Below are 19,766 nucleotides of genomic sequence, written 5' to 3'. Positions count from 1 at the left end.
ATGCAGACAGCTAAATGTACATAATTCTTTCGAATTTGAAATATTTCCTTTTTTTTTTTTTTTTTTTTTTTTGCAATCTGATATATAAGATATAACAAATCAAACAGGAACTTTGTTTTACAGTGTAAAATTAGTACGCAAATGTCCTGTCGATTATATCGAAATGAAAATTACTTTCAAAACTTTTGTTAAAAACTGGGGGGTATTTACCATTAAATATCTAATTTTGTGGACATTATCAGTTCAAAGTTTGTTGATCAAATAGAGATGGAAGCTTAAACATTGTTCACGACAGTATGTTTAAAAGCTGAAATTGATACAGTTAATATCTTAACAGTTTGTGGAAAGTTCAGATTCGAAACAGTATGTCATAAAAGTTCATAATTTTCGTGGATAAGGTTCTAACTATACAGATAGTATGTTGTTGTGTGGATATTCAGCTCAAAGACTGGTTTGATTCTCCACAGTTCCACCGACAGCTGTCATAGATAGCCTAGGCGTCACTGAAGAGTCATACTAGGGAAAAGAGGAGTGAGGTAGTTCCCGTTGCTTTCCTCACTATCCAGATATGAACAACGTATATTTAATATCACAGTATTATTTCGGCTGTCATGGTTCATTCTCTTGCTCTCAGCAGTTACAATTGTATACATACAGAGTGTGTGAGAGAAATGCCGTCCAAGAATCGTAAGCCGTGTTAAAGCAGATCAGGACAATTCAAATTAGGACTGTAATCAACCCTCTAACTACAAATTTTCATCGAGATTCAACTGGGGTAAAGTAATGCCTGTTGCTCACGGTAAAATTTTCTGTCAAATTTATTGTACAATAATTTAATTTTTTTAAATTTCTGTTGCTCACGGTCAAATTCAAGTTTTGTAAAACCTTTGATAAAACTTTTCATAAAATAGGACATGTTCTATTCCGTAAAATTAATTTTACGAAACGAACCAATCAGCGAAGCTGACATCACGATGATGCTGGCGCTACGTCGTGAGAAGATTGTGAAGCTCGATTGTAAACAAACACTTCTTTCTAAAATGGCAGGATCCGTATGGCTTAAGGAAGCTGTTAGCGTTTTACTGAACGAATACCAGAAATATCCTTGTTTGCATGAAATTAAAACGCCACATTACCACAACAGAAATGCAAGAAGAGAGGCAGAAAACACAATCGCCTAATTCCTATTTGAATGCTGGCCCTCTAACCTCAAGTAAATTTCGACAAAGGACAGCAATCCTCTACCTTCTTCTCTTCTCTTGATCCAATGCCAAATCCAGCATTTCCTGGCATTTCTTTTCTTCCTTTTTACCACTGGACAACATATAAATGCAGCTAAAGCAGCAAGTTTTGCTTTGTTTGTTGGAGCCATACTTTCAAAAGCAATGTAAGTTGAACAGCTGATTCTTGATTTAAAAGTGTATCGATAGATGGCAGCACATACAGGTCTTAGTTCAGAAGTGAGTTCATAGATGGCCATCCTGATGCTTCCACGGATTTTATAAAATAATTTTACCGTGAGCAACACAACTTGTTTTCACCAAATTTTTATAAAATTAATTGTACAAGAAATTTTACGAAACATTTTACCTTGAGCAATAGGTATAAGGTAATGTAGTTTTACAACCATAATTTATGAGATGAGAATCTTAACGGTCAGTCTTCTCGGTCTAAGGTCTATTTTTTCAGTGTTATTGTGTTATTGTTTTATTTTTTATGTATTTTATTTTTTGAATGTGGATTTTAGTGCTGGGAGTATCCGAGGACGTGTTGCTGCTTTCTACGATACACACCAAGGTAGAGGGCGACATATAGTGCTGTGTGAGTGTGTTGTCTGTGGGTGTAGGGGATGGGAAGGAAGTTGCTGAGGCCTTGAGAAAAGTGCTACTCAGACATTTGCGTGGTGTTGAAAATGGGAAGTCACGGAAAATCGTTTCGAGGATGGCCGACGGGGGAATTCAAATCCTTCTGTCTCCCGAGTACAGAGCTACAGCAGCCATAACTATGGTTTTCCGTGGTTTCCCATTTTCACACCAGGCAAATGCTGGGGCTGTACCTTTATTAAGGCCACGACCGCTTCCTTCCCACTCCTAGCCCTCTCCTGTCCCATCGTCGCCATAAGACCTATCTGTGTCTGTGCGACGTAAAGCAACTAGCAAAAAAAGAAAATAGCAGCCATAACTGGCCGTGCCACAACGCGTTGAGCTAACCTATTCGGTACGATAGTAGTGAACGAAGTTTCGTAATTTTGGAAAAGTTCGACATAAGGTTTCGGAGGGATTTGGACAATTTGTCACCCCTAGGCCCGATTTCATCAACACCTGTTAATATAGTAGCAGGTAATTAGTTAATACTGAGTTAAAAAATTTAACAACGTGGTAGGTTTCCTGCGTTTCTTCAAACTTTTCCTATGAATTTTTAACCAATTTGATGTTAACTCTCTCAACATTGCGAACTGGTGCAAATCAAGGAGGCAGTGGTATAAACATGCTGTTTTACAGCGCGCTCCGATGCGCTTTTGTTTGAATACAGCTGTTTCAATATGTCGCGTGAAGTGAAAAGGAATCGAGGTTCTATTTTTTTCTTCCTTCGAAAAGGTATTATTAATCGAATTAGTCACGTAATCCCAAGCAAGTACAGGAAATCTTCTTTTCCAGACCCATATCATCCTTTCCACGCAATTCCGTATCTTGATTGCGCTACATTGTAACGGTTTTGAGGTCTTCCTTCAGGATGTAAGTATGGGGTTTAAAGATACATACTTAGTGGGTATCCACTTTCACTTACCAAAATCCCTTCGTTAGTTGTCTTCACTTCAAACTGTGCTCTGTTATGGGAGTTTTTAAATATTGTACTGTCGTGTAAACAACCAGGCAACCTACCAATCATATCCCTGATTTGAAGTTTAGGAAAACTAATCACTTGAACATTAACAGAAAAGTATCCCTTCCGATTATGATATATTTCGGTTCTATTGCCTCCAGGTGATTGGATTCTTATGTCTGTGTATAGTCCGTTGCACCTAAAACACAAGAAAATGGCTTATTAGAAGTCTCGTATAATTTGCTGACGTTCTTCTAGCGAAGGGGATGTTACCATCTTCTCACGGATTCAGTTGCTGCAGAATTTCGACGAACAGCTCTACTAACTGTGCCTTTAGAAAATTACAGCATTGTCTCTGACCATTACGTGAAAAGAACCAGTAGCATAAAATCTTAACGTTATCACAACATGCGAGAAATAGGTCAGTTTCTTTTCGTAGGATATTCTAACCTCACTCGAATTTCGTTAACAACCTTAGCAATGACTCTGTTCGATAACCTGTATCTTTGAAGAAATTCTGCACCCGTCAGATTTTCGAAGTCTTTTATGTCACAAACCTCTTCTTCGATCAGGATTGTTGTTTAAAAGCCTGTATAGAGCAATTTCACATCCAAAGGACGATTCACAGCAGCCATTTTGGAACAGGTTGCTAAATGTTAGCCATTTAATACGGGAAACGGGGATGTTAACTTTAATCCTTTATTTAGGAAACTGACCCTCAACAGGTTTGGAATAAGACACAGTGTTGTACAATTTTTATATTTTTGAATATAAATTGTTCCTTAAAATAAGCACGGACCAGCGCACAACCGCCTCGGCAATCATGGCTAGTTTGCTTTCCTTGAGGGCAACCTCTTCCAGAACTCGGGTATGGTACGTCTTGCACCCACTAACAATCCGTAGACGGTGACGAAGTTCGCATTATATTTCTCCATGTTGTAACTGGGATACTGGAATGTAGATTGCCTCCTTTTCAGAGTACACATCGTGCGGCGGTTTTTCCCCTGATTCTAGACGTACTGTTGGGTCCAATAGTACAGAACGATCTCGCTGTGCGATGGCTAGAATATATACTCTTCTCGTGCTGCCGTTTCCAGCTAAGCAGCTCACTTCTTCATATCCTTCCCACCCGTTATCGCGAAAGGCTTTCGGAATAAGGCCGCGAATTGTGTGATGACAAGTATTCCTAACAATGAGCCCAATGGACAGTGACCGAGAACATGTCCCAAAGTTTCAATCTCACCACAGGCACGCCTGCAATGGTTGTTTTCCTGGCTTCTACCACACAAGCTTGTTACTGGAGCCACGTCTGCTGTCCACTCTTTCAGTCCACTCTAATGTTGAGAGGCCTACCTTTTCTATGAACCATTTATTTCCTTGAGGGTTCTGTGCGAAGAGGGCAATTTCTTTACCCTTTTCAGGCAGGGAGAACCATTTCTGAACTTCTCATTTCTTAACCTTCCCCTGGTAGCTCTGCTATTTGATTTTGTTGTTGTCTTCCCCGCAGCAGTGTTCAAATTACGAAAGCAGTATTTCTTCCACAGAGAGCATATACGTTGTTAGATTTTTCCAGAATGTTTACCACGTTAAGATGTTGAATAAATGCATCCCACTGGGCCTTAACTCTAAAACTAACGTTAACAGTTGTTGAAGAAACGCAAATTTTGTAAAATCGGATGTTAAAATGATTTAAGAGTTTGTAAGTACTAATAATGTTGATGAAACTTGGCCCTAGACACGAAAAAGTGGGTTTCACAATATATTTACAACATCGTGGCGACTCCTTTCGAGGCATGTAGGTCTAAAGTGGCATTGCGTTACTTTCTCTAGTTGACTCTGGATGAAAATAGCGAGATAGATACGTGGTTCCCACCCTCATTTTAATTGTCCTGATCACCCCATTTTTGTTACAGTGGACGCAATTTCTTTTAAATGTCTACTCAATGTATAACTGTGAGGTTTTCAGCCATTTCTTTTAAATTTCTACTCAGTCTAAAACTGTCAAGTTTTTTCAGTCTGTGGAAACTAAATAAAAATAGAAAAGACACGAAAAATAAATAAAAATAACATATTAATATAATTGTTTTCTAAATATATTTTTTCTTGAATTTGTTTTGACATGTATACACTACCCCCTTTTATCACGCCTTGTGATTATTAGATAAAGTAAACTCGTGTCCTCATCCCGAGGTGATACAGCTCTTTTCAGGCACACCCCCAATGGAGGTGAGCTACACGTGCCGATTATTAGATGGCATTTTACCTTCATCCTGTAAACATATCTCTACATTGTGTACCAGGTGTTCGCATCTCATTCGGCAACTCGGTGCCCATTATAATTTCCTTGTTAGATAAAGTATATCACGAAGCTACGAGGTAGTTTATATACAAACATGGTTTGCTTGCTTGCTGTCCTTCCTATCTTCCTTGAGACTTTGTGCAAGAGTCATGAACTATCCACGTGAGGAATATTGTCGGGGTCATTTGGACTCTCTTGTCATCATATATAACCCTCATAATATACGAATGTGTTTGTCTTACTGACGTGTGTGTCTGTGTGTATATGTTTCTGTAGCAGTGTGCGTTTACAGATAATCCTCGGAACCAGCGCCATCTCATTGGTGGATGTTAAACCTGGTAGGAGCCAGTGGAACCATTGAGAACTAGCTACGTGGTGTTTGTTGTGAATTACATAACCTAGCCTTAGCAGAACTTACTAATGAACGTGGAGTGAGTTTATGATGCCTGATCGTGCAGGCAGAATGGTCCGCCTGCAGTCGGGGGGCTCCGAAACCGAGCTGTCGGGCAACCACAGCGATGGGCCCGACGAGACGGCCGTCTTCCCACCTACCTACATCGTCATCAAGTTCTCCAAAAACATCCACGGCAAGGCTCTTTACTGGATCATCGAGAAGATCATGGGCAAGCGGCGCGATGGTGGTGCTGAGCTTCTTGTCCGAAGACAACCTTCGAATGGGAACAAGGTATGTTCTAAATCAGAAATATTTTTTACTTATATTACTAGCTGTTGTGTACCCATCGTTGATGGGGTAGTCCTTTAATTGCATCAGTAATGCCACCTAGCAGAGATGAATGGCAACAAAAGGGATTGTCTATCAGTGCTTTTTTATTTTTTTATTTTTTATTTACTTTTTACTTTTAATTTTATTCTCTTAGTACACCGAAGGCCGTCACATTGTTCCTTTCCTGCTCAGCGATATTAGAGCATTCGGGGAATGTTGAGTTGTGCCCATGGTCAGCTCGGAGTGAGGGTCGAATTGCTCCCATGGAACTGCCTCCAGCAGTCACAACGTTTAGAAATCACTTAAAATATGCAGTTAAAATAAGTTTTAATTGCGGTGTAGAGTCCGTGCTTAAAACTCGGTTAGGTTAGGTTTAGTGATTAAGCAATGACTTTTATTATAAATGAATTTTTTAACCTTATTTCAGGTTTGTTAAAAATGCGTTTTAATTAAGACGCTATTATGGTAATTATTAAATGGGGATGTAATAATTATTAAAATTCAATTTTAATCCTTGTTAAATTTAGGAAGGTCTTTCAAATAAAAACGAGCAACCGAACATTAACAAGTGAAGAAACCTACGCCACTGAACAGTGGCACAATTAGATTTTGACCCTTCGAGGATCGACTGTAATCCGCAGGGTTATGTTGTTTTTTGCTTTACGTCGCACTGACACGGATAGGTCTTATGGCGACGATGGGACGGGAAAGGCCTAGGAATGGGAAGGAAGCGGCCCTGGCCTTAATTAAGGTACAGCCTGGCGTGAAAATGAGAAATCACGGAAAACCATCTTCAGGGCTGCCGACAGTGGGGTTCGAACCCACTATCTCCCGGATACGAGCTCACAGCTGCGCGCTCTTAACCGTACGGCCAACTCGCCCAATGGGTAATATTTTCACCGTGGGTCCAACTCGAACGTGTCCGAGCATTCAACGCACTCCCCGCAAACCTCTTATGATTCATTTCCCCTCCCCCTTATTCTTCGAATTAACTTTCCTTCATGTATTTCTTCTAATTTCGACAGTCATCTTCTTTACCTTCCTAATCAACAGGGGCTAATGACCACACGGTTTTGGAAAACCATGAAAACAGTCACTTTCGCCACCAGATACTTCTTTACCATTACGATTGAACAAAAATTCACACGATGCTCGCCGTTATTTGACTAAGCAATAGTTATATAAATTCGTGAATATCCCCATTGTTATAGTTTGTAGGGTAAAAATATATCAGATTTAAAATTTTGGAAATAATATTTTCAATCGTTTTTTTATTTGCACATTTTAGGTACAAATAATATTTCCGGGCATATTTGGAAGTTTGTGAAAAATATGGCAAGGTATAATCGCGAATACCTCCATGTCCCCATACGAGACATAAAAGGCCAGAAATTATATTTTTTGATATAGCTAATACCAACGTAGAAATTTGACATTTTTTCTGTTGGCTCCGTTAATATCCCTACGCCACTGTATACTAATGAAAAAATATGTAGTCTAGTCCACAACCAGACTATCCCTGAACTTAAATACCGAGGAATTCTGTTAAGCTGGTTTGCCATGACAAACAAACAGGCATACATAAATTGAACTGAACCTACTTTTGATGCTTTTACACCTAACCCGCGTTAAAAAGAATAAGGTATACATTTCAAGCATACAGAAAAAACTATAATATTGTTGATATGGATATTATTTATTTATTTATTTATTTATTTATTTATTTAATTTATTTATTTATTTATTTATTTATTTATTTATTTATTTATTTTATGGCCTTCATTTGACCACTTCAGTCAATAATACAATGGATGTTTCGATTTTCTCTCAGCCCAGTACTTCTTTATTCTCTCGGATCTTGATTTTCTCTCCTCGTCTGAAAGGTGGTGGTGGTGGTGGTGGTGGTGGTGGTGGTGTGATTATTGTTCTAAGAGGAAGTACAACTAGGCAACCATCCTCTATATAACACTAATCAGAGGGAAAAAATGGAAGGGATCCGACATTTCGAAAAATGAAGATATCGGCCAAAGAAAGAGAAGGGCCACGAAAGGCGTGAAACGGAAAGGCTTCCTAAAACTCTCAAACCTAAAAGCGTCGGGGTCGGAAAAAAATAAGAGTTGACCAAGAGAGGACGGATAGGAGAGATGAAAGGGAGGAGTCTGGCACAAGTAAGTGGAAGCAATGCCAGGACTCAGCTAAGGGCCCCGTGATCGCCAACCCACGCTTCGAACTTCAGAGCCCCCGAGGTCCCTTTTAGTCGCCTCTTACGACAGGCAGGGGATACCGTGGGTGTTATTCTACCACCCCCACCCACAGAGGGACCTCGTCTGAAATCACTCTTCCCATGGTTTGCCTGTTGATCTTGGTCTGTAGTCTGGTGTCTATGTTTTTGAGTGTCTTGATTCTGTGGGTCTTGTTTTTTTAAATCCTATGCTGTGATTTGTAGTTCCTTCTTCTTCTTCTTCTTCTTCTTATTATTATTATTATTATTATTATTATTATTATTATTATTATTAGCCACACTGGATGACCTGAGTCGTTAAAGTTCACTTTCTCTTTGAAGGCTGTACAGTTTGGTCCTTGTGATCTGCCCAGTAATGTTTTATTCGTTCCGACCGTAATTTTCTCAATTTGCCTGAAATCGCTGAAGCCCATTTTTTGCTGCATGTCTGCTGAAAATTTGTGAGTCTTAAGAAAGGTGTTCTTTTTAATTTTGTTCTCTGCATGTACCTCGAGTTTAGCTGCTTTGAGATCTTGCTGCATTTCGTGGATCCATTGTCCTCCTGTCTTCTTTCCAAGATACCTCATTACTACTTGTAATATCCTGGCAGTCGCATGATGTGAAAGAAATACGAGATTCATTTCTTCTTCATTCTCTCCATAGAGAGTTTCATTAGGAACGATTGTATATCTGTATCTTATAAATAACATTCTAAGGGGTCCGTTGTCTGTAATGTCATTTATGACAAATGTTGACTATATCTGTTTCAGGTCAGTTCAAGATTGTATCAGTAGTTTTTAGCTTTCGTGTCTGTTTGTCTCTTTGTTCCACCATCACGGGTAAACGGCTGAATAGATTTCGACCAAACTTCATATTTAGAGTCTACTCACCCAAGAACAGGTCATTTAGAAATCACTGAATAGACTAGGGGTTTATAGGAAGACCAGAAGGGTCTTTTTCTAATTTTCTCCTACACTATTGAATATATCTAGATACAACTTCATATTTAGAGTCTACTCATCCAGTAGCAGGCTTCGATATGCACATCATTTAAAAATCACTGAATAGACTGAGAGTTTATAGGAAGACCAGAAGAGTTTTTTTTCAATTTTCTCTTACACTATTGATTATATGTAAATGCTGTAGACTATTTATGTGAAAAGCCCCTTCATTTTAAATACCGTAATTGTTGTACATAATTTCACTTACTCTTCAATTGGCAGAGAAAATTATTATTTTCTACGGGCTTCATGCTCTGCAGCCAATGATGGACACCCTCGCAGACATACAGTTATTTGAAGGATCCATAACAGGAAAAAATTAGAGGATGCATCATATTTCTCTTCATCTTAAAATTACCCCCACCTAATATATCTGAACACCGAGGTAACATGAGATATAACTTTTCCCTTTGCTGTCTGTCTGTCTGTCTGTCTGTCTGTCTGTCTGTCTGTCTGTCTGTCTGTCTGTCTGTCTGTCTGTCTGTCTGTCTGTTTTTATATTCCTAAAAGTGGAAAACTGCTGGGCTTATTTATTTCAACTACACTACGTACTCGGGATTGTGTTATCAGCTGCATACGACGTCACGGTAATCTTATGGAGTTGGTATTTATAGGAAGATTATTCTCAAATAATTTCGTTAATATTAGGTCTATCAAAATTCAGTATACAGCAAATGTTTAAGAATATTCTATTTCCATTCATTTATGCCATATACGCATTTATCGTACGACGGATAATAACGCAGATGATTATGAAAACTTGGATTTTTAGTCTAAGTCCCGTGGGACATTTCATGCATGTTACTTCAAGGCGGGCAACCCTGAAGATGGTTTTCCGTGGTTTCCCATTTTCACACGAGACAAATGTACCTTAAAAGGCCACGGCCACTTCCTTCCCATTCCTAGCCTTATACTACCACATCGTCGCCGGAAGGTCTATCTGTGTCGGTGCGATGTAAAGCAAATTGCGGTTATATAGTGTTGATCCTAGCGTCTATTGACAGACATTTCTTATTATGCGTTGACCGGTTTAGAAATTGGGCTTCATTCATTTTGTTACTTCTCTTTATCGATGTTTCTTTCTCGTTTAAGTTGTGCGTGGTGATTTCTCCAAGATATTTAAATTGTAGAACTGCATTAAATTTTGGATCATTTATGAAGACTTTATTAATGCTTAAGAGTTTAGTGGGCATGATCTCAGTCTTCTCAAAGGATACTTGTTATCCTATTTTAGGGCGATTTTTTGAAGACTGATATAATACTTATTATATAAAATTGTAAGTAACTTCTGTTACATATTCGCAGTTTCTTGATGACTGATGTTTCGATGGATAATTCGTTAAATAATCTTGACTTATGAAGAGGACTCTACTGAGCCGAGAAATGTTTCTGTACTTTTCTTATCATCGTAAGACTAACTCGATAGGTTTTAGGCGATGCTAAGATGGGGATGGTTAGGCTGCGAAGGTAGCGGCCAGAGCTTTTAAGATACGCCTAATGTGAAAATGGAGAGCCACGGAAAATCGCCTTAACATTTGCCCATGTTGGAGTTCGAATTCACCATCGTTAAATGCAACCATATATATATACAAGACTAGTTTCTGAAGCAACTTGGGTTGTCTGGCCAATTATAATAATTTCTATATAAATTGTATAAATTTTATAAATTATATAAATTGTAATAAACGTTACTCTAAACCTATGTCGTGACTGCACAGGAAATTAGTTGGATTCCTTTTGTTTGGTTTGGTTTCCGCGAGGTTGGACGAATTGGTTAGAAAGGTCCAACTAAGGTGAGGAGAAGTTACATCAAAGGTTTCTCCCGTTGAAGTAGTTTTTCTCCCGAGTAGAGGTACGTACACTATGTACACTCGGTACACAGGCTTATATACAATTAAGAAGTTGTCCAGAATTTGAAGAGCTGTGGTGCACGAAAATATTATTATTATTATTATTATTATTATTATTATTATTATTATTATTATTATTATTATTATTATTATTATTATTATTATTAAATTCGCTGGGGCCATCAAGGACCACGTTAAGTCTTGTTGCATTTGACACTGAACTTGGCCTACTTTAGAGCCCAAATTTCCCTCATTCTTTGTGAGTGGGCCTGCTTACGCTCCTCTGTCCAAGGGGCACCGTGTCTTCTCTTCGGTTGTTCATTTCGGTTTAGCCCGTTCGTCAATATTTTCTTGCAGAAGAGATCTCTGTTAAAGGCGTCGTCAGCTGAGATATGTAGCATTTGCAGGTCTTCTTTGGTATTTCTAAACCAGGGAATTGTGGTTTTGGGGTTTGAATCAAAAAAGCAATATCAAGATTTCTTTAGTTAACTTTCTGCTGTCCATTCTTTTCAGATGACCGTAAAATCGTGCCCGTCTTTTTCTGATTGTGTCGGTAATTTTCTCTATTTTGCTGTAGACTTCCTTGTTGGATCTCTTTTGATGGATTCCATTTCTGTACTTTGATCCCAAGATTCTTCTCACAATTTTGCGTTCTCTTTTCTCCAGTTCTTCAAGGAGTCCTTTGTTGACATTTAGAGACAGGGTTTCGGCTGCATATAGAACTACTGGCTTCAGAACTGTTTCATAGTGACGTATCTTGGTGTTTTGGGAAAGGCATTTTTTGTTGTAGATTGTGCGGGATGTTTGGTAGGCTATTTCCAGTTTGCGTACTCGCTCCTGAAGTGCTTCTTTGTCCAGTCCATTTTTCATTATGATCTCACCCAGGTATTTGAATTTGTCTACTCGGGTGATGTCCCCGTATTTTGTATGGAGTTTTGGTGGAGCCTCTTTGATGTTAGTCATTACTTCTGTTTTCTCAAACGATATCTGCAAACCAGTTTGTTTGGCAATTTCCTTTAAAATTTCAACTTGAGCTCTAGCGGTTTCTATGTCGGTTGAGAGAACAGCAATATCATCGGCAAATGCTAAGCAGTCTGTTGCGATCCCCTTGGATTTGGTTCCTATTCTCAATGGACTGTAGTTTGTTTCCTGTAATCTCACCCGCCAGGTTCTGATGATCTTTTCAAGAACACAGTTGAAGAGTATCGGGGATAGCCCATCACCTTGTCGGACTCCTGTTTTGATGTCAAAGGAATGCGAGAGATATCCGTGGAACTTCACCTTGGATTTTGTATCGGTCAGGATGGCTCTAATTAATGCCAGCAGTTTCAAATCAACTCCAAATTCATTTAAGATGTTTAGCAGGACTTCCCGGTCAATGGAGTCGTACGCTTTCTTAAAGTCCACAAAGACAGACACATACTGCTTGGACCTTAGTGTACAATATCTGATGATCGTTTTGAGATTTTGGATCTGTTCAGCTGTTGAGCGACCTTTTCTGAACCCTCCTTGGTATTCACCTATTTGATGTTCGAGTTGTGTTTCCAAACGCTCCAGGATGGCAAGTGATAGAATTTTGTAAGTCACGGGTAGCAAAGATATTCCTCTGTAGTTGTTGATGTTCTTCATGCTGCCTTTTTTGTGTAATGGATGTATCAAAGCTATTTTCCAATCTTCGGGTAGGGTCTCCTTGTTCCAAATTTCTTCTATTTGCTTTTGCAAGATATCAAGTGATTTTTCTGGGGCATATTTCCATAGTTCTGCTACTACTGAGTCTTCCCCCGGCGCTTTGTTATTTTTGAGACGGGCAATGTGGCGCTTGATTTCATCTCTGTCGGGTGGTCTGGAATCTGGATACCTGAGTAAGGGTTCCTTGGTCTCAATGGCGCTTTGCGGTTTAGAGCAATTAAGTAAATTCTTGAAGTAATCTGCCAGAATGCTGCAATTTTCTTCATTTGACGTCGCCAGTGTGCCGTCCGTTCGCTCAAAGCATAGAGATGGTGGTTTATAGCCAATGAGTTTGCGTTTGAAGGCTCTGTAGTACTCTCTGCTTTCATTCTTCCTAAAGTTTTGTTCTATCTTTTCAATGAGAGATTTTTCGTATTTACGTTTCTCAGTTCTGAACACCCTAGCTGCTTGGGCAATCCCAATCATTTTCTGATTTCGTAGAGTTGTACTGTTTCCACGCATTGACTCTTTCTTGGAGGAGGTGCTATTCCACCAGGCATGCTTTTTGCTTCTCTTGATTTCTGCAACGTCTTTGGCGGCCTCAACAAGGAGACTTTTGGCGTTGTTAAAGTCATTTGGTCTAGCCTTCTCCTGGAACTGCTCGACCCTTTGCCGAAGTTTATCATTGTCGAACCGTGTGATCTGTTTGGTTGTCTTCCTTGTGTTTGCGGGAATTGGTTTGAATTTGATAAGAGACATATAATGATCTGAGGCCACATTGATGCCTTTCTTTACCTTGACATTCATAATCTCAGGGCTGTTTCTCCTGGAGATCGCAACATGATCAATTTGGAACTCTCCGAGAGCTTGGACGGGAGAACGCCAAGTCATTTGCTTTCTGGGTAGATGGCGAAAGTGGGTCGACATGACCTGCAGGTTGTGATTTTCGCAAATGGACACCAGTCTTTTGCCGTCGGGATTGGTTCTTTTGTGAGCAGGGTAATTTCCTATAACTTTCTTGTACTTCTGCTCACGACCTAGTTGGGCATTGAAGTCACCCAAAAGAAGCTTGACATGGTGTTTGGGGATTTTGTTCAATTTTTCTTCCAGTAGGTCCCAGAAATTATCAACTTCGTCTGGATCAGACTTGTTCTTATCGTTTGTAGGAGCATGTGCGTTAACTAGGGGGTAGGTTTTGTTCGCGCATTTAATTGTGAGTATAGACAATCTGTCATTCACAGGTTCGAAATTTGCAACCGATTTAAGGATCTTGGTTCTAACAGCAAACGCGGTTCCAAGCATCACAGCTCCATTGAGGATTCCTCTTTGCGCTTTGCTCTTGAAAAATCGGTAGCCTTCAGATTCAAAAATCTCTTCATCTGGGTACCTTGTTTCCTGTAGGGCCATTATGGATATCTGATTTTCGTGAAGAGCTTTGGTGAGAGTTTTCAGCTTGCCAGTTTGTGTAAGTGAATTTATGTTGAAAGTTGCTAGAAAGGTTTCAGATTTTGGCCTGCGTTTTTGACTCTTCGGGGTACACCGAGACGCTCCGACTCGTCTCTTGCATGATATCGAGTCTCCCCCAGAATCCGAACGAGACTCGTGCGCCGTGGCGTTCACGACGAGGGATTTATCCGAAGATTTACCCCCTGGGGTATGTTTCTTGAAATGTTGTGCCATCATGCTTTTTGACTTGACTTTGCCTTGGACGGGTACCCATCCTTTTACAACTAGGGTTGTTAGCCCTAGAGGTTGCCTCAAGCGTAAACCCTCCGTGGACCGGCAGAGATTTGTCCAGCAATTGCTCAGGCGAATTCTAGATGGAAGGCCTCGAGGTAAATCTGTCATCGCTTATATAGGCCTTAATGCCCCTTCCAAGCTTTCAGAAGCTCATGGAAATCTATTATTTCCGTCCCATACAACATTCTACTTAGTTACAGCATCAGCCAATCATAGGTCTGGAAGCCTGTTTTCTTCCTATGCGTCTTGGCGATTTCTCCTAGATTGACCTAGTTCGTGGTTACTACTGACTCATCATTGACTTGTACTGTGTTCCTTTGTTGACCGACATCATACTCAAGATACTGAAAGCGTAGTTTTGACTAAATTACAATACGAGTATTATGTGCATATAATGTAAGTTTCTTATTCTATATCCAATTAAGTGTACAGTACCTTCTAACCTCTTAATTTTACTATACCTTATACTTATTCCTCCTACGTCCAACATCGGTCGATTCTCGGGGGAGGCTTCGTGTACCAAAGGGACGGCACAACACCTATTTTACTCTTCCGAAACAGTTACTACATACAAACATGTATTTTGGTTTTGTTTCCCATATAGCACTGAGGCTGTTCTTTATCACAATCGATATATAAAAAATAACATGTCCTGTCATGACTGACTGACTGACTGACTGACTGACTGACTGACTGACTGACTGACTGACTGACTGACTGACTGACTGACTGACTCACTCACTCACTCACTCACTCACTCACTCACTCACTCACTGATTCATCGTTGTCGATCCAAAACTACCGGGTGTAAAGAAATAAAATTTTGGGGATACATTTATATTACCGTGTAGGTGCTCACTAAGGAAAGATTTTTGGACATTCTGTCACTAAGGGGGTGAAAATGGGGATGAATTTTTAAAATGAGTATATCTATATCTCAAAAACTGAACAGTTAGACGTGATAAATGATATTTGGAAACTCCTTTAGAAATAAAGAAGTCGGGCTGAGTGGCTCAGACGGTTGAGGCGCTGGCCTCCTGAACTCAGCGTGGCAGGTTCGATCCTGGCTCAGTCCGATGGTATTTGGAGGTGCTCAAATACGTCAGCCTCGTGTTGGTAGATTTACTGGCACGTAAAAGAACTCCCACGGGACTAAATTGCGGCACCTCGGCGTCTCCGAGAACCGTAAAAGTAGTTAGTGGCGCGTAAAGCAAATATCACTAAAATTATTAATTTCGAAAATAAAGAAGCACGTATTGTTTATTTTCAAAAAATACACTTAAGGGGTTAAAAATAAGTGAATAAATGGTTGAATTCTTTCTATGAGGTTATTCATATCTCAAACTGAAGATGTTACAGACGTATAAATTGTTACATGGAATCTCATTTTAAAATAAAGAAACACGTATTTTTGTGTGGAAATTTCACTTACGGAGAGGTGAAAAGGAGTGAAAAATGGGGTGAACTGTTAAACTGAGTATATTTAAAAGGCATTTGTGTTCTCCTTTAAAAATAAAGAAACGCATATTCTTTTATTTTGGAAAATCCACTTAGGTGGAGGTGGAGAAGGTGGTGTTGGACTTCCCTTCCCTTCCCTTCCCTTCCCTTCCCTTCCCTTCCCTTCCCTTCCCTTCCCTTCCCTTCCCTTCCCTTCCCTTCCCTTTTCGATATCTTCATTCTTCGAAGTTCCCTTTAAAACAACTTTTTTTTTTTTTTTTTTTTTTTACAGGTCGCTTTACGTCGCACCGAAACAGATAGGTCTCATGACGACGATGGGACAGTAAAGGGCTGGAAGTGGGAAAGGAAGCGGCCGTGGCCTTAATTAAGGTGCAGCTCCAGTATTTGCCTGGTGTGGAAATGAGAAACCACGGAAAACCATCTTCAGGGCAGTGGCTTCGAACCCACTATCTCCCGAATACTGGATACTGGTCGCATTTTAGCAACTGCAACTATCGAGCTCGGTCGTTTTCCCTCTTAGTTGTTGATTTTACATTGCACAGACTCGCAGGTCTTACGGGTCAGACGATAGCAAAGGACAGGCATAGGACTGGGAAGGAAGTGACCGTGGCCTTAATTAAGGTAATCCCAGCATTTTCCTGGTTAGAAATGGGGAAACCAAGGAAAACCATCTTCAATGCCGACGGCAATAGGACTCGAACTGACCATCCCCCGAATGCAAGCTAACTGCTACACGGACTGCAACGCGTAGCCAAATCGTTCAGTTCACCGTTTTCTCCTGTGATTTGTGTTTAGAAAGGGTGATTATGTTATTTTCACGCAAAGCAGTTTTCTTTCATTCTTCAGGAACCATTGTTATGTTAACTCATTCATTTACTATTCATAAGGAAGTACAGAAGAAATTTGTGCTGTTAAGTTTCCTTTTAGACCTTTAGATCTTCGCAATGGCTGCCTCGTGGTTCATATTTGAATAATAAAAAAAATGATGATGATAATAATAATAATAATAATAATAATAATAATAATAATAATATATTAATAATAATTTGGAAATAGTGGGTGCGAACCCCGCTGTTGGCTGCCCTGATGACGGTTATCCGAGGTTTCCAAATTTTCACACCAGGCAGATGCTCGGGCTGTACCTTAATTAATGCCATGGCCGCTTCCTTCCCACTCCTAGTCCTTTCCTGCCCCATCGTCACCATAAAACAAATCTGTGTCGGAACGACGTAACGCCAATTGAGAAAGAAAAAAAAAAACTTTGGCAAAACTTGACCAATAGGTTACGTTTCTCAAATGACACTTTAGAATGTTATTAAACTGTGATTTCTTGGCAGGGTATCACGTTGCACGTATCTGCTTCCAAGATCAAGTTCCTGGAGGTGGCCGAAGAGTTGGAACTGAAGAAGAGGGACCGGGAGGGTATCCTGAGAGAGTTCACGGTCAGTCAACTAGAGGACTTCCTTGATGAGGGCATGCACATGGACGACCTGCTGACAACGGCGGAGCGACAGCGTATTGTGAGGCATGAGTTAGAGAATATACGGGCTTTGATGGAGGACGATCATGTTCCTGGACATCCAGGACTTAGTCTCTACGAGGGACAGTCAATATGTAAGTCTCAAAGAGGGGGGGAAAAAGTGGCTCCAACATCTTGGTATGGTTATCTCATATTACTTGGCACGCCATCGTCTAGGATGCAATACGTGTTGTTGGTGATACGTAGCATTCATTTCATTCTTTCCCAGTTGTTCTCGTTTTTTAGAGCGTTACATATCTCTTATGAGAAGAGGGTGCCCATTGTCAGTAGTGTTGAAGGTGATGATAATAATAATACAAAAATAATAGTAATAATAACCGATGCTCCTCTGAATCTCTACTTGAATTTGTAACGTTTAGTTGTGTATCTAATCTAGGGTGACCAGATTACAAGCGTGAAAATACGGGACACTTCGACTGACGTTGATTTTATTAGGCCCTATTTAAGATTAGAATTTCTTAACACGAGCCACAGACCTCACAAGAAGTACAGTGTATTTACAAAAAACAAGTACTGATGATCACGAATATGTCTTTCAATAAATGAAACTCAAATATTGATAACGAACGATTTATTCTCATCATTTCACAGAGCATCTTTGGCGTCCAAGGCCTATGGAACGACAAATGTGACGTCGCTGACGGTACATTTTCTATTTCAACATACTGTTTATACAAATTCACAGCCACAGCATATTTGGCGAACAAGGCTTACGGTAACGATTAATATATTTCACACATTTTGTCGCGTTACACAGATGTTTGGATGACCCCCTCAGCAATAAGACATATTCCTGCCAAAACAGTGTTCACTATTCAGGATTATAAGTTGCCATTTTAAAATTGTAAATACATCTGTCTTACTGGTTTCTTACATTTAGTGCCAACCAAACAAACTGTAATTACTTTACACAATGAGAAATATACATCAACGCTTTGTGATAAGTAAACACGATATTTTACCGGGCGAGTTGGCCGTGCGCGTAGAGGCGCGCGGCTGTGAGCTTGCATCCGGAAGATAGTAGGTTCTAATCCCACTATCGGCAGCCCTGAAAATGGTTTTCCGTGGTTTCCCATTTTCACACCAGGCAAATGCTGGGGCTGTACCTTAATTAAGGCCACGGCCGCTTCCTTCCAACTCCTAGGCCTTTCCTATCCCATCGTCGCCATAAGACCTATCTGTGTCGGTGCGACGTAAAGCCCCTAGCAAAAACAAAAAAAACAAAAAAAACACGATATTTTAAAGTATACGGGACGCCTGGGATAATATGCGTCCCGTATAGTCTTTGCTGGGACAACGGGACACACTAGATAAATAAGGGACAGTCCCATAAAACAAAGAACGTCTGGTCACCCGTACAGAACAACTTTAGTCACCACTGTATGTTTCGTAATGATGGAGAACATTGTGCTAGTTTATATACGTAGAAATTATGAGGTTCATTCATACCAGAGTATGGGTGTTAATGTAATGTTATCATTGGTATAGCACGAAAACGGTTGCATAGTATAAGTTTCACTGCCAGCGTGCAATGATAATTATTTTAGAATAAAATACGCAGTGCTGATAATACCGGCACTGAGTCACGCGCATGGACGAATCATGTAATACATGTGTTTATTTATGCTAGGTTGATTGTTTGATGGTTATTTGTTTTTTGAATCAGTACCCCGAAGGGGGTGTGGACCCCAAACTATTCCATCCTCAGGTTGCACCGAAAAGGCGACACCTCACACAGAGGTATCCTGGATTTGGAATGGTGTTAACTACCATCGCTCATACCTCACTCACTTTAATATTTTCAGTCAGACTGAGGTAGATTTAGGAAAGCAAAGCGCGTTCTAATACATAATGCCGTGTTTAATATAATAAAAACTGTATATCCAGGAACATGATGATTTCATTCAGAAATGTCCGTCTTGACCAGTTTTATTTATCATGAAGGGTTAACCTTACCTATCTCGTGTTCTTCTATCATTTCCAATTTCTCGTTCATACATTTCTACTAAACGACACAAACGAAAACACAGAATGAAATCTCACAACTCTTGGATCAATTGTTATTACTCTAAAACTATGTGACTTTCAAAATTGCTAACTCTACGACATGAAACCCTCTGATCAACTCTAAAAACCCGTAACCAAGACAAAGGTTTAGCTAACGACAGAAAATTGTTAGTGTAGATTTTATTATTATTATTATTATTATTATTATTATTATTATTATTATTATTATTATTATTATTATTATTATTATTGGGAATAGTAGTAATATCATATAAATATACTGTATGTATAGCTAACATACTATAATACATAAGTCTTCAAAGAATAAAATATATGTGTGGTAAATAGAGTATAATGCCAAATATTGTGGAACAAAAGTTTGCCTGTATAATAATGGCGATGGATCGTCAGGATCTGGCTTTGAAGTTCATGTAG

The 19,766-nt window shown here is 39.6% G+C and overlaps 1 protein-coding gene across 7 annotated transcripts in view; it reads left to right on the top strand.

Moving 5' to 3' along the window:
• Positions 1 to 19,766, top strand: part of Axs (Abnormal X segregation) — a 177,344-nt gene that overhangs the window by 47,022 nt on the left and 110,556 nt on the right. For 4 of the 7 annotated variants that reach the window (XM_067147280.2, XM_067147275.2, XM_067147281.2 and 1 more), the window contains 2 exons: positions 5,581 to 5,807; positions 17,122 to 17,398. In XM_067147280.2, coding sequence (XP_067003381.1) covers positions 5,586 to 5,807; positions 17,122 to 17,398 — 499 coding nt within the window. In that variant the 5' untranslated portion in view covers positions 5,581 to 5,585. Of the gene's footprint in view, positions 1 to 5,414; positions 5,808 to 17,121; positions 17,399 to 19,766 lie in introns of all 7 variants that reach the window. The other 3 variants (XM_067147277.2, XM_067147279.2, XM_067147278.2) reach the window with 1 other exon arrangement.

The sequence above is a fragment of the Anabrus simplex genome, chromosome 5 (genome assembly GCF_040414725.1).
Source record: "Anabrus simplex isolate iqAnaSimp1 chromosome 5, ASM4041472v1, whole genome shotgun sequence".
NCBI classification, from domain to species: Eukaryota; Metazoa; Arthropoda; class Insecta; order Orthoptera; family Tettigoniidae; genus Anabrus; species Anabrus simplex.
This window is presented reverse-complemented; position numbering and strand designations above follow the sequence as displayed.